At 28.6% G+C, this 14,283-nt stretch overlaps 5 protein-coding genes across 7 annotated transcripts; 2 read left to right on the top strand and 3 right to left on the bottom strand.

Annotated features, from left to right (window-relative positions):
• Positions 1 to 33: 33 nt before the first annotated feature.
• On the bottom strand, positions 34 to 1,876 carry LOC114876330 (heparin sulfate O-sulfotransferase-like). Its single transcript, XM_029187669.2, has 7 exons — positions 1,449 to 1,876; positions 1,104 to 1,330; positions 942 to 1,027; positions 731 to 869; positions 567 to 664; positions 331 to 488; positions 34 to 262 (listed from the first exon to the last, which is right to left on the bottom strand). The coding sequence occupies exons 1-7, from the start codon at positions 1,558 to 1,560 to the stop codon at positions 51 to 53; spliced, it is 1,032 nt and encodes a 343-aa protein (XP_029043502.1). The 5' UTR covers positions 1,561 to 1,876; the 3' UTR covers positions 34 to 50.
• Positions 1,877 to 2,023: 147 nt separating this feature from the next.
• Positions 2,024 to 3,550, bottom strand: LOC114876280 (AP-2 complex subunit sigma). 2 transcript variants are annotated; one of them, XM_029187559.2, is made up of 5 exons: positions 3,445 to 3,550; positions 3,150 to 3,291; positions 2,827 to 2,976; positions 2,582 to 2,755; positions 2,024 to 2,507 (listed from the first exon to the last, which is right to left on the bottom strand). In XM_029187559.2, the coding sequence occupies exons 2-5, from the start codon at positions 3,150 to 3,152 to the stop codon at positions 2,406 to 2,408; spliced, it is 429 nt and encodes a 142-aa protein (XP_029043392.1). In that variant the 5' UTR covers positions 3,153 to 3,291; positions 3,445 to 3,550; the 3' UTR covers positions 2,024 to 2,405. The 2 variants fall into 2 exon arrangements, with proteins under 2 accessions (XP_029043392.1, XP_029043391.1); XM_029187558.2 differs by having other exon boundaries at positions 3,394 to 3,499.
• On the top strand, positions 3,394 to 10,431 carry LOC114876275 (cilia- and flagella-associated protein 44). 2 transcript variants are annotated; one of them, XM_029187552.2, is made up of 24 exons: positions 3,394 to 3,572; positions 3,690 to 3,852; positions 3,943 to 4,082; positions 4,146 to 4,440; positions 4,505 to 4,649; positions 4,725 to 4,915; positions 4,969 to 5,211; positions 5,274 to 5,594; positions 5,667 to 5,940; positions 6,011 to 6,254; positions 6,326 to 6,596; positions 6,666 to 6,829; positions 6,902 to 7,114; positions 7,196 to 7,306; positions 7,434 to 7,614; positions 7,668 to 7,853; positions 7,912 to 8,109; positions 8,172 to 8,690; positions 8,760 to 8,931; positions 9,008 to 9,306; positions 9,387 to 9,583; positions 9,646 to 9,863; positions 9,946 to 10,088; positions 10,168 to 10,431. In XM_029187552.2, the coding sequence occupies exons 1-24, from the start codon at positions 3,454 to 3,456 to the stop codon at positions 10,333 to 10,335; spliced, it is 5,175 nt and encodes a 1,724-aa protein (XP_029043385.1). In that variant the 5' UTR covers positions 3,394 to 3,453; the 3' UTR covers positions 10,336 to 10,431. The 2 variants fall into 2 exon arrangements, with proteins under 2 accessions (XP_029043385.1, XP_029043386.1); XM_029187553.2 differs by lacking the exon at positions 7,196 to 7,306.
• Positions 10,432 to 10,444: 13 nt separating this feature from the next.
• On the top strand, positions 10,445 to 12,928 carry LOC114876277 (TATA-box-binding protein). The gene is made up of 6 exons (XM_029187556.2): positions 10,445 to 11,290; positions 11,367 to 11,497; positions 11,561 to 11,804; positions 11,874 to 12,072; positions 12,148 to 12,272; positions 12,485 to 12,928. Exons 1-5 carry the CDS (start codon positions 11,006 to 11,008, stop codon positions 12,222 to 12,224), a joined length of 936 nt encoding a protein of 311 aa, XP_029043389.1. The 5' UTR covers positions 10,445 to 11,005; the 3' UTR covers positions 12,225 to 12,272; positions 12,485 to 12,928.
• On the bottom strand, positions 12,898 to 14,232 carry LOC114876278 (exosome complex component MTR3). Its single transcript, XM_029187557.2, has 4 exons — positions 13,860 to 14,232; positions 13,536 to 13,789; positions 13,307 to 13,453; positions 12,898 to 13,245 (listed from the first exon to the last, which is right to left on the bottom strand). The coding sequence occupies exons 1-4, from the start codon at positions 14,005 to 14,007 to the stop codon at positions 12,970 to 12,972; spliced, it is 825 nt and encodes a 274-aa protein (XP_029043390.1). The 5' UTR covers positions 14,008 to 14,232; the 3' UTR covers positions 12,898 to 12,969.
• Positions 14,233 to 14,283: the final 51 nt, after the last annotated feature.

Below are 14,283 nucleotides of genomic sequence, written 5' to 3'. Positions count from 1 at the left end.
ATTTTGTACAAAAACAGTTTGAAAAATTTCACGTATTTAAGAAAGTTCATTTATTTTGGACGTATTTTTTCGTACATAAACCGCTGATTTATATCTTGAGGCGATGCATTTATAAGACGTTTTTTCACCGCGTGAAAATGCATCAAAGCAAAATTATATAATTCATTTTCCATTTTCCAAACAACAGATTTCTGAATCTTCTCTATAGTTTCAGGCCGTGGATTAATTTTTTGTGTAGTCTGACGTAAATGTGACTTATTATCTGAAATTTAATTAATTGTTAGTATCTTGATAATTTATATTGCTTTTTCTTTTCTTTTCTTCTCTTACTATGTAAAAACGAATTATAGGCTCCTTTAAAAAATCGCGGAAGAACAATTTGCAAAGTTTCTACAAATTCTGTTAATTCTTCTGTTACTCCTACTAGTAGATAATGTTTCTGTAAATTTCTTTTTGCTTCTTCTAATGCCCAATTATTTCCAATTTCCCTGTTGAACAATAATTATTCATTATAAACGAACTGAAACTATGCCTTAATTATTATATTCATTTTCTTTTCATTTTACCAGCATGCAGGGTCATGACCACACAAAAATGGTATTTGTAACCACATGTTATCGGGATCACAATCTGGTTGTCCCGCTTCGATACATTCGTCGAAAGTCTAGAAAATTATAACATTAAGTATTATCCATATACTGAATGTAAATTATAACTACTGGATACAGACCTTAGTATCCCCATGCTTTTTTCTAATTAAGTGTGGTCTAAAATTATCTCCATACCTCAAAAAGTAGTAATAAGAAACAAATCTATCTAAAGGTTTACGTAAAAGATTTATATACAAAGGTGTTTGTTGGACACCAAATCTAAAATGATAAATATAATTGACAGCAATGTAAAAATTCATTATCAAGTAATAATCAATTTATTTTACTTACTTCTCAAAGTTTAGGAATGCAATATGACCATGATAAAATGCTGGTTTCTTTGCACTCCATCCAGTTACATTATTTACAAATTGAATCTACAATTTTTTTTTTTAACCCAAATTACAAGATAAATAATTGTATAAGAGAAAGTGATAGAAGATATAATATTACCTGATTAGCAAGTGTAAGAGTATGCATATTATTGGTAACATTAATATGTAACACATGATATTTGTTCTGTTTGCACAGATCGTAGACCAAACCTACAAAGCTGGTTGATGCTGTTTTTGGTACCCTGTTGTAGATAATAATGAGATCATCAAATGTTGATTTGTAAGAAATCTCGTTAACTTCAAGCCCACTTTGAATATTGTTTTGTTCTTGTGTGATGGCATTGTCTGCAAGTAGGATAGGATACCTATGTTATTCCATCACCTTCAACAGAACAAAATATTAAAAGGATGAAGCTTTTAATAACAGAAATTGATAAAATTAATTGTCTATTATAACGCATACGCAATAATTTGTAGTGATCCTCCAGGAAGTTTAGTTTCATTTTCAAGTAAATGATAGTGACTATGAATATCACCACCAAAATCCATTGTAGCAGGAAATTTCTGTGTACCATTATCTATATTATTAGGTCTTTTTATCACATATGATACAAAAATACTTTTCAGAAGTTTTAATAACACCACCGTGATTCTAAAGTCTTGATAACACGAGGTTGGTTTCAAATTGTAAATACTGACAAATTATATAAACATGGTCAGTCGTGCTCAAACATTTAAAAAGTGTTGTTCATACTACTAAATTAATCATAATTGATTTTTAACAATGCTTCTATATGAAAAGAAAAAAAATAAATTGTCAAATATGACACTGAAATTATACGTAATATGTATATGCAGATTACTTCTGTTACTTCCTTGAAGTTTGCATGAAACATACAATTCGATAACCTAAACAATCGATTAATCGATTATAAAATTTCAACTAAGTTCAAATTATTCAAAATTTAAATCTTCAGAGCAATCATTTATTGATTATAAATTAAATTTCATTCTTTTCATAGAATGGGATCAGTAAACTTTGTTTTAATTTTTCATTTATTATTTGCCCCCATACATTTCAAATGTTTGGCACATTAATTTAAAGATATTTCTTTCTTTCTACATCCATTTAACAATAAATTCTTATAAAGTAATATTGTAAAAAACCCATATAACAATTGGATTAAAAAATATGATAAATCATTATAATATCGTATCATCAATGAACTACTAGATTACTTTGAAATTTTTAACATACATATTTGAACCTATATTCCTGCAAAGTCAATTCATAAACAAAGACACAATGAAGATTAATTAATTAACTTATAGAATTTGTTGCTCATAAGGAAATTTACTTATTACATCTTCAGATCATATATAACATACATTTAACACAATTAAATTACATAAAATAATTTTATTCTAATGAGTTTAACATCAAAAGTTGCTTCAGTACTTTTGTTTGACTAGTTTCTCTTATTTCACCTGCCAGAAACATTTCGTCTACAACGGTATACACCTGTAAAAAAGTGTTTATTTTTAAGAGAAAATTAAATTACTATAATATATACATATATCAAAGTTAAATGTTACCTTATAAAAATTAAAGACAAGATCCAATTCACAGACATTATGGAAATATTCATTTAGTACTTCAACGAAATTATGTATTGCTTCTAAATAACACAGATTATTATCATTGACATCTACGCAAATACAGAAGTACAGACCAGCATATCTTCTATACACAATCTTGAAGTTACGAAACTAAAATGTAAAAACATTAAATATATTAAAATTCTTAAAATTAATTATTAAAATTACTACATTAACTTTACCTCAACAAAGTTAGTATGCTTAGCATCTCTTACAGTAACCACCGCATGAACTTCTTCTATCAATTTCTGTTTTTCATCATCATCAAAATTCATGTACCATTTTGCCAATCTTGTTTTTCCAGCTCTATTCTGAATGAGGATGAAGCGAATCTATACATTTAAACAATCATGATTAGAATTTTTTACTTTTCTTCCATTTAATTAATCAATAGCTATGTAAAAATACAATATAACCTTTGATGTGAGGAAAGGATGTAATTATAAATTTGAATATTATAATAATAAAGATAAATGTATTTAATAGCATTTAATTAATTACTTGCCATGGTTAAACTGACTTATAATAAATCAATATTAGAATTTGTGCACTTGACAACTGATAATCAATGAGAATATATACAATTGAGTGACATTTGTTGCCGCCCCCAGGTTATCGAGATCGCAAAATATAAATCACTTCAAAACCTAGAAATTTACAAAGAATTAGTTTATATCAATACTATCCATAAGGAAATAATATACAGATTTTAAGTGAAATAAAATCTATAAACGCTTTTAAAAAGATACATTTGCATTTTCCTTCTTATAAATTTTTAAACTCTTGCGATATCGGCTCACCACAGCAAGATGGCTGATGATGATGGAATTGAATTTAAAATAGATGAGAAGATTTATGTTGACGAATATTCATCCATGGGTAGGAAACCAGAAAATGGAACCATATCTGAAAATATATTAAATTTTTTGTATCCTTAATAAAGAAAATTAGACATTTTCCTTTACTCAGTTTCTATTTCTTTTTCTGACCTTACATTTCTTTTATACTTTTATATATTTATATATTATTTCTTAACATTTATCAGTTATTCTTATGCATATAATTGTCGAAAGTATTTCAATCTCTGTAGAATTGATAGTAATATTATTGCCTTTGCTTCTGGCAACCTGATTCAGTTTTTTAACATAACAGAAAATAAGATTTGGTTTAAAAAGGCCTCTATAGGTAACAGTATTGGTCATATATCAGTGAGTATTAATATCAAGATATTTCTTTAATTAGTATACCTTGTATAATTATATAAGGATTTCAACAAAGTACTTATACTTTCTTGATAGAAAAATCCTGTTTCTGAACATATTGCTGTTGGAGTGAATGGGAAATATCCTTTAATCGCTATTTATAATTGGCCCTCTATGAAAATTATAACTGTATTAGAAGGAGGAACAACTAAATGTTATTCATATTTAACATACAGGTATATTATTTTCTAACTGATTCATAAGATGAAGTTATTTATGAAAATTAATTTTAATTGTAGTCCAGATGGATTATTATTAGCATCCCAAGGTGGTGAACCTGACTATTATGTTTCCATTTGGAATTGGAAAGAGTCAAGGATCATTTTACAATGTAAATCTTATGTCCAAGATGTATACAACATAACATTTTCTAAGTATACTCCAGGCCAGTTAACATCCAGTGGAGTAGGACATATTAAATTTTGGAAAATATGCAGGACTTTCACTGGATTAAAACTTAAAGGTAATGTGGGTAAATTTGGAAATACAGAGATGTCTGATATTATAGCAATTCATCCCATGCCAAATGAAACGGTAAGAAATCATGAAATCAATATTTTAGAAGAATGAAGTTTTGTGTACTATGTGTATATTTTAGGTGATATCAGGATGTGAATGGGGAAATATCCTTTTGTGGGATGAAAGTTTAATTAAACTTGAAGCATGTAGAAAGAATAAAGAAACAGCACATATTAACTATATCACTCAATTTGAATACATTAATGGAGAACTTATTTCAGTTGGTAATAATATATATAATTTGTGTTTAATAATGACTACAAGATTGAGAATTAAATTTCAAATTTTTGAAATTGTAGGATCAGATGGATTGATAAGATTTTGGTTTTACGAAACGATAGATCATGCTAATCTTTCCGACGAAGAAAAGTTCCTTGAAATTCAGCCAATTTATGAGTTTGAAATTGCAGATAGAGAAGAGAATGCAATGCTTATGTGTATTCAAAAGCAAGAGCCAGATGATCCAGAAAAAACAGACTGGTATGCTCAGGTAAATATATATTATGAAAATATAATATCGATATTTAAAGAAATATTCGGTAGGATGGAAATGGAGGACTATGGTTACTTGATCTATGCACTAATAAAAAAGAGCACATACAAAGAAAAATTTTCACCTGTCATGCTGGTCCCATTGTTGATATGGATGTAGCAGATTGGGGACCTTTCTTAGCTACACTCGATAAAAACGGCAATTTACATATTTATAATTATATTGAAAAGAAATTAAATATTACTCACAAGTTTAATGATATTGGAAGTCAAGTAATTTGGTTTCCATGTAAGGTAGATATCTCAATTTATTATTGGGAGAATTAAAACATATATTACCTCATAAGAATGTTTAGATTGAAGAAACGGGTTCAACACTTGTATGTGCTTTTGAAAGTGGTGTTATTAGAATGATTACAATATCTATTCAAGCAAGCTCTACTGAAGATAATATAAAAGGAGATTATACAAGGCTAATTGAAGTTTTGAAACCACATTCAATGTCAATTACTGTAATGTGTTTAAATACATCTTGTAGCTTATTGGTAACAGGTGGTAACGATGCAACTATCTTCGCATTTAGTATTCAATCCACGAAAATTTATCCCAAAATTTTACCTATCGGTTACGTGAAAGTACCATCGCCTGTTACTTGTATGACATGGAATCCACAAGAAGTAAGTACATGTGTTATAATTTCTTGTCAAAGGTGCACAAGAGAAAAAGTGTTGAAATTTTGGTTTAAACAGGAAGCAACTATACTAATTGGATGCCTGAGGGGAGACTGTGTAGAAATTCATTTACCTACAATACCTCAGTTATATACAACTACATCTTATGAACTCGTCAAGTGTAGTTCTGCAACATTTAAGTTTGAATCGATAAAATCTTCGATACAAAGAGACATTGTTAAAAAAGAATATGAAAAAAGAAAAGAGGAAAAGGTGGAAGAAAAAAGAAAGGAAATGGAACAGCTAATGGCAGAAAATCCGCACATTGTAATTGATGAAGAAGCATTTCTCAGTAATAATTTATTTGTAATCCTATTTCAGGAGTTGACATCTTAAATAAGTTAGCATAATTTTTTTTTCAGTGGAAATCGAAGAAGAAGAGATGATTCTCCCAGAAATTTATATTCCAGAAGTTCCCAATCAAATTTTAGTAGCAGAATATGGTGTTAATGGAAACATATGGCTATTTATGGCTGGTTTTGATGCAGGATATATTTATGAATATTTACGACCACTATCTGGAAAAATGAAACATCATACGAAACCAATTACAATCAGAATAATTGAAAATGCGATAGATACAGAAATTTATAATTTTCTTTTTTAGTATGAAAATGTGAACATATTTAGAAAAGATGAAAAATATATGAAAATAAGAAAAATCCTTTTTTTTTCAGTAAAAACAGGGAATATTTATTTTTGGGAACAGAACATGGAGAACTTTACATTAGTAAAGTAAATGAAGAAGACCCATTAGATTTATCAGATTATTGGATTTTGCCTATACATGATTATTATAATGGGCGTATGTCTAAAATTTTATTCAGTTATAATAAAACAATGTTGTTAACGTGTGGTCATGATGGAAATATATTTTCTTTTAACATTAATGATGATACACCAGATGAAAGTATCATAATACCAAAACCAACACCTTCTTTTCCACTAGTGAGATTTCAGTTATTATCTTTAAATTAAGCAAAATGAATTGAATAATTTTTATTTGTATAAATACAGCCCAAGAATATTGAAGACATTGAAGATCCTGAACATCCAAGTTTGGAGCAAGTAATTACACAAAGAGAGCACAATCGAATTATGTCAATTGCAGAAAGAAAGAAGAAAGCAATTCTTCAAATTATACGTGATTTAACAGAAGAATTTGTTACAATTACTACTAGGTATAATACATATTCTTATCTTTTTGTAAGTAATGATAATTGGTTTTAATATTCCTTTTTTTTTTAAACTAGGAATAAAAATCTTCTGCCATCACAGCAAATATTACAGTTTGAATTAGATCACAGAATAACGGCAGACTTGAAACAACAACTGAAAGCCCATATAACTTTGACCCGAAAAAAGTTGGAATATCAAATGGAGAAAAGTAAACTAGAATTACGAAAACTTATGAATCATTTTGTTACGTCTATTACCTGTTTGCCTTTTGCGGTTCGTGGTATACTGTAAGTTATTTTCTTCTTCAATATATTAAATTACATTCAATTGAATCTATTACAAATGTGTTTAATAAAATTTGAAAACAGACACGGAGATAAAGAAGTGTACTCTTTGAGAGAATTAAAGTTGAATATTATAAATATTGCAAAATGCATTGAAAAAATGAAGCATAGCGAAATGGGACGAAAAACAGACACGTATTCTTATTTTGCTCTTATATATATTTTCTATTAAATTTTAGAATTAAAAATTATGTTTCAAGAAACAGGAATGGTTGGATAATGATATATTACTGGTATATCAGTATATCTTGTTTAATTATAGAGCAACAGAAGAAATGGTAGAAATGGAAAAATATGAATCATATGAAGAGGAACTACAACAAATAGATGTTCTTTTAGGTGAAGATTATAGCGATTTGTCGACTGGGCTAGGATTGCAAATTAAGCAAGTGTTAATGAAATATAAAGACCAAAAATTAAAATTGTTTCAAAGACAACAAGAAGTAAGCTGATCGCGTCTAATACTGTACATCACGTAAAACTATATCATTTGCAGTGGCAAAAGTTGAATGCGAAAAAACCAAATTTAGAAAAGAGTCGCCTGGAAGATGCAGCTTTCCTAGATAAGGCCAAAGAAACTATTGGCGAATATAATTTGAAGATCAATACAGGTTTCAATTTAATGAAGAAAAAGGAAACAGCAGTTTCAAAATATAAGCAACTTTTAGACTGTAGAAGTAAGGTATGTCTAGTATAGAATTTATTATTACAGTATTATTAAAAGTAATTATTTTTTGTAGCTTTATTACCTACGAGAAGATTTTAATGAAAAATTAAGGTCGATTAGGTCAGAGAAACAAAAGTTGCTGAAAGAAGTTAATGATTTGACAGAAATTCTTAAAAGAATTCACATGGAACTTCCATGGAAGAACATAAAACCTTTACCAGATTTACCAAAACTAAATGTTGATACTGAGTTTCCTGAACACCACCTTGAGGTAATTTTAACTTCTTACAAATAAAGAATCGCAAATTATTTCTTAAAGTAGTATTATTACAGATCGAAAAATACATGTCAATGTCAGAAAAAATGGAACAAGTAAAACAACGAAAACAATCAACTGTAAATCAATTAGGGGATCCTTTTGATTTAGAATATGAAGCATTATATGGTGGTAATAAAAGGGTCTTTGGCGATGAAGCGGAAAGTCTCGCCACTCTAGTTTCCTCTTCAAAGATGAAAATGACCCACAGTGATTTACTTCAAAGTCTTACTACAAATGATTCCTTTCAAACTACGTGGGAACGAGAAATGAAACGTTCACGAATGTGGCGAAAGCTATATGAACAGGATTGTATTCTACATTCAATTGATGTTAGCTATAAAAAATTAGAGAATGAATTAAATGAATTAGAGGAATATAGACTTTATGTTACGTATCGAAGCATATACATGAATCTATATTTACTAACTCTCTATGAAGAATTTATCATTTTAAGAGAATGTGAAGCGACTGAACGTACTCTTGAAAAGAAAGTTGATGAAAAATTGAACGAGCGTTCCACAGTGATGCTAAAAGTTATTATTATTATAAAAATAAATACAGCAATTGATTGATATTGTTATTATATGATTTAATTTTAACAGATACAAACTACAAATGTTAACATTTCAATGAAAGAAGACGAGATTCGAAAACTACACACAAGAAGTAAAGATATTGCTGCTGAATTTGCTAAAGCTATATTTGAGAACAAATTTCACGATTTTCTTCAAAAAATATTTAAAAAGAAATACACAGCTACAAGAGAACGAGATGGTATTAAATTCTACTATTTCTATTTTCAACTTTTCCTTAAAATAATTTGTGTTAATCAAATTAATTATAATTTCAGATTCTTTAGATTCTGAAACGCAATCGTCTGAAACCAGTTCTGAAGAATCGGACGATACGGTAGATTCCGAAACAGAACATATTCCACTTGACGAAAGTATATGTCCATCAGGGTGTGATAAAGACTTATATGAAATGGCATTTTTTATGAGGGAAAAACGATATGAGTGTGAATTTCAGATCAAAGAAAAACAAAGGGAAATAGAGTTACTACACAAAGAACTGGAAACTGATACAAAACATTTAAAAGTTATTGACAATAGTTTGAAAAGTAATCAAGCAGAATTACAAGAGTTTGTGGTATTTGAAAACATCTTGTGCCATGGTATATAAAACGATGTTTTTACTTTAGAATTTAATTTTCTTTCTACTTTCAACAGTTAAAGAAACAAAGAAAATTAAATGAGATTGATGTAACAATTGTATTAAAACTTCATCAATTGCAACATATGTCAGATTCTGAACACATGACAGAACTTCAAAATTGTGTACTTTTTAATAAGAAAGAATTATCAAATCTGTACAGCAGAATCGGAGAACTACAAGAAGAAACATATAATTTAGAAGAAAAGCGCAGGTACGAGAAAAACAGTACAAAATAATTTATAAAGATAAATCTATTTTATATCTCTATTACAGAAAAAATGAAACACACCTTAAAAGAATAAAATTAGATTTAAAGTACATGGAAAGTGAGAACAAAAAACTTAAAGAAGACATAAAGGAGAAAATGATACAAAAATTTGGTCGAGAAGTATCCCTCATCAACCTTTACGAAACTATTTTGCAAAGATTAATTTATGATACCAAAACGGATGTACGAAAAATTATGAAAAATTACAACAAAGACATAAAGAGTATATAAAAAAAAGCTTTTTATTCTATAACATTGTTTTAATATATCTTTTTCTAAATTACATTTTTTCTGTGATTCTTTAGGTATTAAAGAGAATTATGATGAAGCATTAATTGTTTTGGAAAACGTAATTCGAGATAACACTGAAAAGTTAAGTTTACTGACAATCCTAGAAAAAGAAAAGAATAAACTCAGAAAAGATTTAGAACGTGTTTTAATTCCAAAAGTAAGAAATTTATTATATGTAGAAGTATGTTAATTGAATAGTATTTAAAGTAGGTCTAGTGCACTTTCTTTTATTATAGGAAAATATGGTACAAACTGAACTAGAATATAAAGCTGATATAAATATGCTTGAAAATATTCTTGATCATCAAATGCAACAGAAAAAGTTGCTACAGTATGACATAGAAAATCTTAAAACTGGAGGAAGAAAATTGCCTCCAATTTGTATGAAAGATGATGTGTTATAATAAAAATTGATGTTTAATTTAACAGTTAATTAAAAAATTACATTCTTTTTCTAATAAATCTGATAGCTATCAAAATTTGAATAAGAGTGTTCAATTTAATTACTACCTTATCGACAGCACTCAAAGTCAATGAACGAAATCAAGTTGCAGAACAAATATGGGTTCTGTTTGAATGAATAATAATAAATAATGCAATAAATAGACAATAAATAATTTTGTCTATGACTGACTGATTTTAAATGTTATGTAATATGTATTATAAAATTCATGAATTTTAATTGTATTCACAATATAACTAGAATAAAAGAGCAAAACGTTTATCTTACTTTTTCGAAGTCTATGGCGATTTTTAAAGCAAAGTTGTAAACAAACAAGGGGTACATAATGAAAGAGAAATAGAAATGAGAATTAAGTATAGCAAGGATTTATATGTATTTTCATTTAAAAAGTGCGTTTGTTAATATTTTCTGTATTTGGAGAGATAAAACTGTGAAGCTTCAAACGTAACCTGTAAATATTATTAGTGAAATGTCTTTTAAAATGTGGGCATTTCTGAAGTTATGAAACTTTGTTACGAGGTTACAGTTTATTAAGAATTCTTTAATTAATTGTAAATAAATAAATTATTGAATCTTAATTTATTTGTTTTGTAAAACAATAAAAAGCAATAATGGATCAGATGTTACCAAGTCCTGGGTTTAGTATACCCAGTATAGGAACTCCTTTACATCAACCTGAAGAAGATCAACAAATTTTACCTAATGCATTGCAACAACAGCAACAGCAACAACAATCACAGCAACAACAGCCTCAACAACAGCAATATCAATTACAGCAACTGCATGCCATGAGTCCAAATATGCTTATGCTTGGAACACCGCAAAAAACTATGCATGCATATGCATCAACACCTACATTTGCAACACCACAAAGTCTTATGCAGCCACAAACACCGGTAAGATTACCTGAAATGAAATGAAATGAAATTATTATAATTGACACTATGTAAAAAGAAACTGTTTTGTTTGTAGCAAAATATGATGTCACCATTAGTACAAAATACAAATCACATAGCACCGCCATCAATAGGACCATCTACTCCTGGTCCAATGACTCCTATGACACCTGCCTCAGCGGATCCTGGGATATTACCACAACTTCAGTAAGTGAAAAACAATTTAATTTAGAAACTAAATATGATTAGTACCTTTCCTTGATATTGCAGGAATATTGTCTCCACAGTTAATTTAAATTGTAAATTAGATTTAAAAAAGATTGCTCTTCATGCAAGAAATGCAGAGTATAATCCAAAGAGATTTGCTGCAGTCATTATGAGGATAAGAGAACCAAGAACTACAGCTTTAATATTCAGTAGTGGAAAAATGGTTTGCACAGGAGCAAAAAGTGAAGAGGATTCGCGATTGGCTGCAAGAAAGTATGCCAGAATTATTCAGAAGCTTGGTTTCCCTGTTAGTAAATATTTTGATGTTTATTAATCATTTGTAATTGATTATTACCAATTTAATTTTGTTTCAAAGGCAAAGTTTCTGGACTTCAAAATACAAAATATGGTAGGAAGTTGCGATGTGAAATTTCCAATTAGACTGGAGGGTTTGGTACTCACTCATGGACAGTTCTCCTCATACGAACCGGAACTATTTCCTGGATTAATATATCGAATGGTTAAACCTAGAATTGTTTTGTTGATATTCGTATCAGGGAAAGTAGTTTTAACAGGTGAATGTTACATGTTAATTGCATATTTATGTACATTTTATGTACGTATTTTATAATGTACTATTGTCTGAACAGGAGCAAAAGTTCGACAAGAGATCTATGAGGCATTTGATAATATTTATCCAATTCTAAAAAGTTTCAAGAAACAGTGACCTTATTTTTTATGCATTGAAGTTCTGCTTCACATGGACAAAATCTAGGTAAGATATTTTGCTTTTTATTAAAAATTAAAAACAATTTATTTGAATTGCTATAAATAATTTTGAACAAATTTAAATATGCAATGAAAAATGTAACTGAAGATGCCCTGAATTTTTGTATTACAATTATTTTTAAGAAATAATGGATTTGTTACTTTAGATAAAATTTCAAATAACTTTTAAAAATATAATTTTACCATTTTCTCTCGTAGGGCAAGATGAAAGAATGCCGACCACTTTGAAAAAAATGTGTCTTCTCGATAATGTGGTGCCTTGATCGAGGGGTAGTCGTCACTTTAGAATTTCATTTTAATTTATACGTATTTATATAACATAAGCATTATTAATTTCAAACATTTTTATTATCGCATTAAGCGCGATAACGTTCCTGTGACTGGATAGAAATAGAACAGTGAATACTTTGTTACCTACAAGTTACAAGCAATAGAAAAAATGGAGGAGTTTTTTAAAATAGAAACTAACCGATAATATTACATATGTACTACCATTTGCATTCTTGAAACATTAGTAATTTTGTAAATTACATTTTTATATATTGTAAAATGAAATAAACATGATAGAAAGAATGAGAACCATATAAATATAAAATTATACAAATTTTGTATTATAAAAATATATATATTTAATTGCAATAAGAAAGTGTTTTTTCATTCAATATTCTATTGTTTTTATTTGTTTAATGATGCAGCTTCATAACAGTCTTTACTAAACATTGCTGAAGTACAGGACAGATATCTTCGTTAGCTGCCGTTAAAATATCTGTTGCACGTATAATAGAATCTGTATCAACGTTTCCGATTAGAAATACTTCGGAAATTTGATCATGCTGTGGAAGGCTGGCTAGTGTAATTAGCCCCTGATTGAAATTATCTTTCTTTGTTTCTGTTGGTGTATTGCACATTGTCTCTTCTGTATCCATAGGATCCATTAAAAAGGAATCACCATATATACCCTGCATTTATGATTATATTAATAGTTGAGATAAGACTTAATTTTTTAATGACATCACTTACAATGGTGGAAGCTGTGACTAAACCAAACATAGGAACACCTGCATTAGCCAGAGCGGTACTAGCAGCCATGATTGCAGCAGCTAAAGAAGATCCAGCATTATCCAAGACCATTGCATATACATCTACTTGAAAATTAGGAAATTCTTGCTGGAAGGATAACAATATAATTGTATATTTTAATAGTAAAAAATGTATAAAATTTAATATTATGTAAATATACGATATTTACTAAACAAACAGCTGGTTCTAATGCCCTTTGTAAAAGTAAGCTATAATGTTTTTCCTCTGCATTCTGTTGATGAATTTTTCGTTTCTGACAAGAGAAAGGTGCAAACTTAAATTCGCAATAAATTTCTCCCTGAACACCGTAACCATTTTTATTTGGAACTTCTCTAGGATCAAATACTGAACAAACTACTTTTGTTTCTCCCATTTCTATGTATGCAGAACCTTTTGCTTGACTGACTACACCAGTTTTTAAAACTACAAAAATAAGGAATAAACAATTACTTTTGCTAATGATGTAAAAAGTTTACATACACCATGAACTTACATATTTTCCTCATTTCATTATTACCACGTTCATCGCTTCTCTTACTGAGATCATATTTTATTTCCTTATCTTTACTGTTTAAATTAGCGTAAATATGATACGGTACAGTTACTTCTGGGCCATTAATTCGTTTCTGATCGACAGGCATTTTTAATAATAAAATTATTATCCTTTTAACACACTAACCAAAATATTCCTTATAACGATGCAGGTTAAGATAAACTAATATTGTTTCGTTATACAAACAAATGAACTTTAACTATTAAGTAACAATGAGTTTTCTCCTAAAATGAAACGAGTTAATAATAAATAAAAATGACTTATAATTGACAACATAAATACACGTGATAAAATAATGTGGACTATAATCAAATGTTGTATATATCATAGTAGCGCTTGCGCATTAACGACAGTGACTATAGAT

The sequence above is a fragment of the Osmia bicornis genome, chromosome 10 (genome assembly GCF_907164935.1).
Source record: "Osmia bicornis bicornis chromosome 10, iOsmBic2.1, whole genome shotgun sequence".
Taxonomy (NCBI): Eukaryota; Metazoa; Arthropoda; class Insecta; order Hymenoptera; family Megachilidae; genus Osmia; species Osmia bicornis.
The sequence above is the reverse complement of the archived record's forward strand: the minus strand, read 5'-3'. Positions and strand labels throughout refer to the sequence as shown.

What these genes read in the sequence shown, in the direction of transcription:
- LOC114876330 (XM_029187669.2), bottom strand. Translation starts at nt 1,560, where the DNA reads ATGGTACACAGAAATTTCCTGCTACAATGGATTTTGGTGGTGATATTC. An exon ending in GCATTCCTAAACTTTGAGAA is followed by an intron (nt 870 to 941) that starts GTAAGTAAAATA and finishes TTATCATTTTAG; the next exon opens with ATTTGGTGTCCAACAAACAC. An exon ending in CTATAATTCGTTTTTACATA is followed by an intron (nt 263 to 330) that starts GTAAGAGAAGAA and finishes ATTAAATTTCAG; the next exon opens with ATAATAAGTCACATTTACGT.
- LOC114876280 (XM_029187559.2), bottom strand. An exon ending in AGCATACTAACTTTGTTGAG is followed by an intron (nt 2,756 to 2,826) that starts GTAAAGTTAATG and finishes TTTACATTTTAG; the next exon opens with TTTCGTAACTTCAAGATTGT. An exon ending in TTGTCTTTAATTTTTATAAG is followed by an intron (nt 2,508 to 2,581) that starts GTAACATTTAAC and finishes ACTTTTTTACAG; the next exon opens with GTGTATACCGTTGTAGACGA.
- LOC114876275 (XM_029187552.2), top strand. Translation starts at nt 3,454, where the DNA reads ATGGCTGATGATGATGGAATTGAATTTAAAATAGATGAGAAGATTTAT. An exon ending in GAAAATATATTAAATTTTTT is followed by an intron (nt 3,573 to 3,689) that starts GTATCCTTAATA and finishes AACATTTATCAG; the next exon opens with TTATTCTTATGCATATAATT. An exon ending in TGATGAAGAAGCATTTCTCA is followed by an intron (nt 5,941 to 6,010) that starts GTAATAATTTAT and finishes TTTTTTTTTCAG; the next exon opens with TGGAAATCGAAGAAGAAGAG.
- LOC114876277 (XM_029187556.2), top strand. Translation starts at nt 11,006, where the DNA reads ATGGATCAGATGTTACCAAGTCCTGGGTTTAGTATACCCAGTATAGGA. An exon ending in TTATGCAGCCACAAACACCG is followed by an intron (nt 11,291 to 11,366) that starts GTAAGATTACCT and finishes TTTTGTTTGTAG; the next exon opens with CAAAATATGATGTCACCATT. An exon ending in AGGGAAAGTAGTTTTAACAG is followed by an intron (nt 12,073 to 12,147) that starts GTGAATGTTACA and finishes TTGTCTGAACAG; the next exon opens with GAGCAAAAGTTCGACAAGAG.
- LOC114876278 (XM_029187557.2), bottom strand. Translation starts at nt 14,007, where the DNA reads ATGCCTGTCGATCAGAAACGAATTAATGGCCCAGAAGTAACTGTACCG. An exon ending in TAATGAAATGAGGAAAATAT is followed by an intron (nt 13,790 to 13,859) that starts GTAAGTTCATGG and finishes TTATTTTTGTAG; the next exon opens with TTTTAAAAACTGGTGTAGTC. An exon ending in TAGTCACAGCTTCCACCATT is followed by an intron (nt 13,246 to 13,306) that starts GTAAGTGATGTC and finishes TCATAAATGCAG; the next exon opens with GGTATATATGGTGATTCCTT.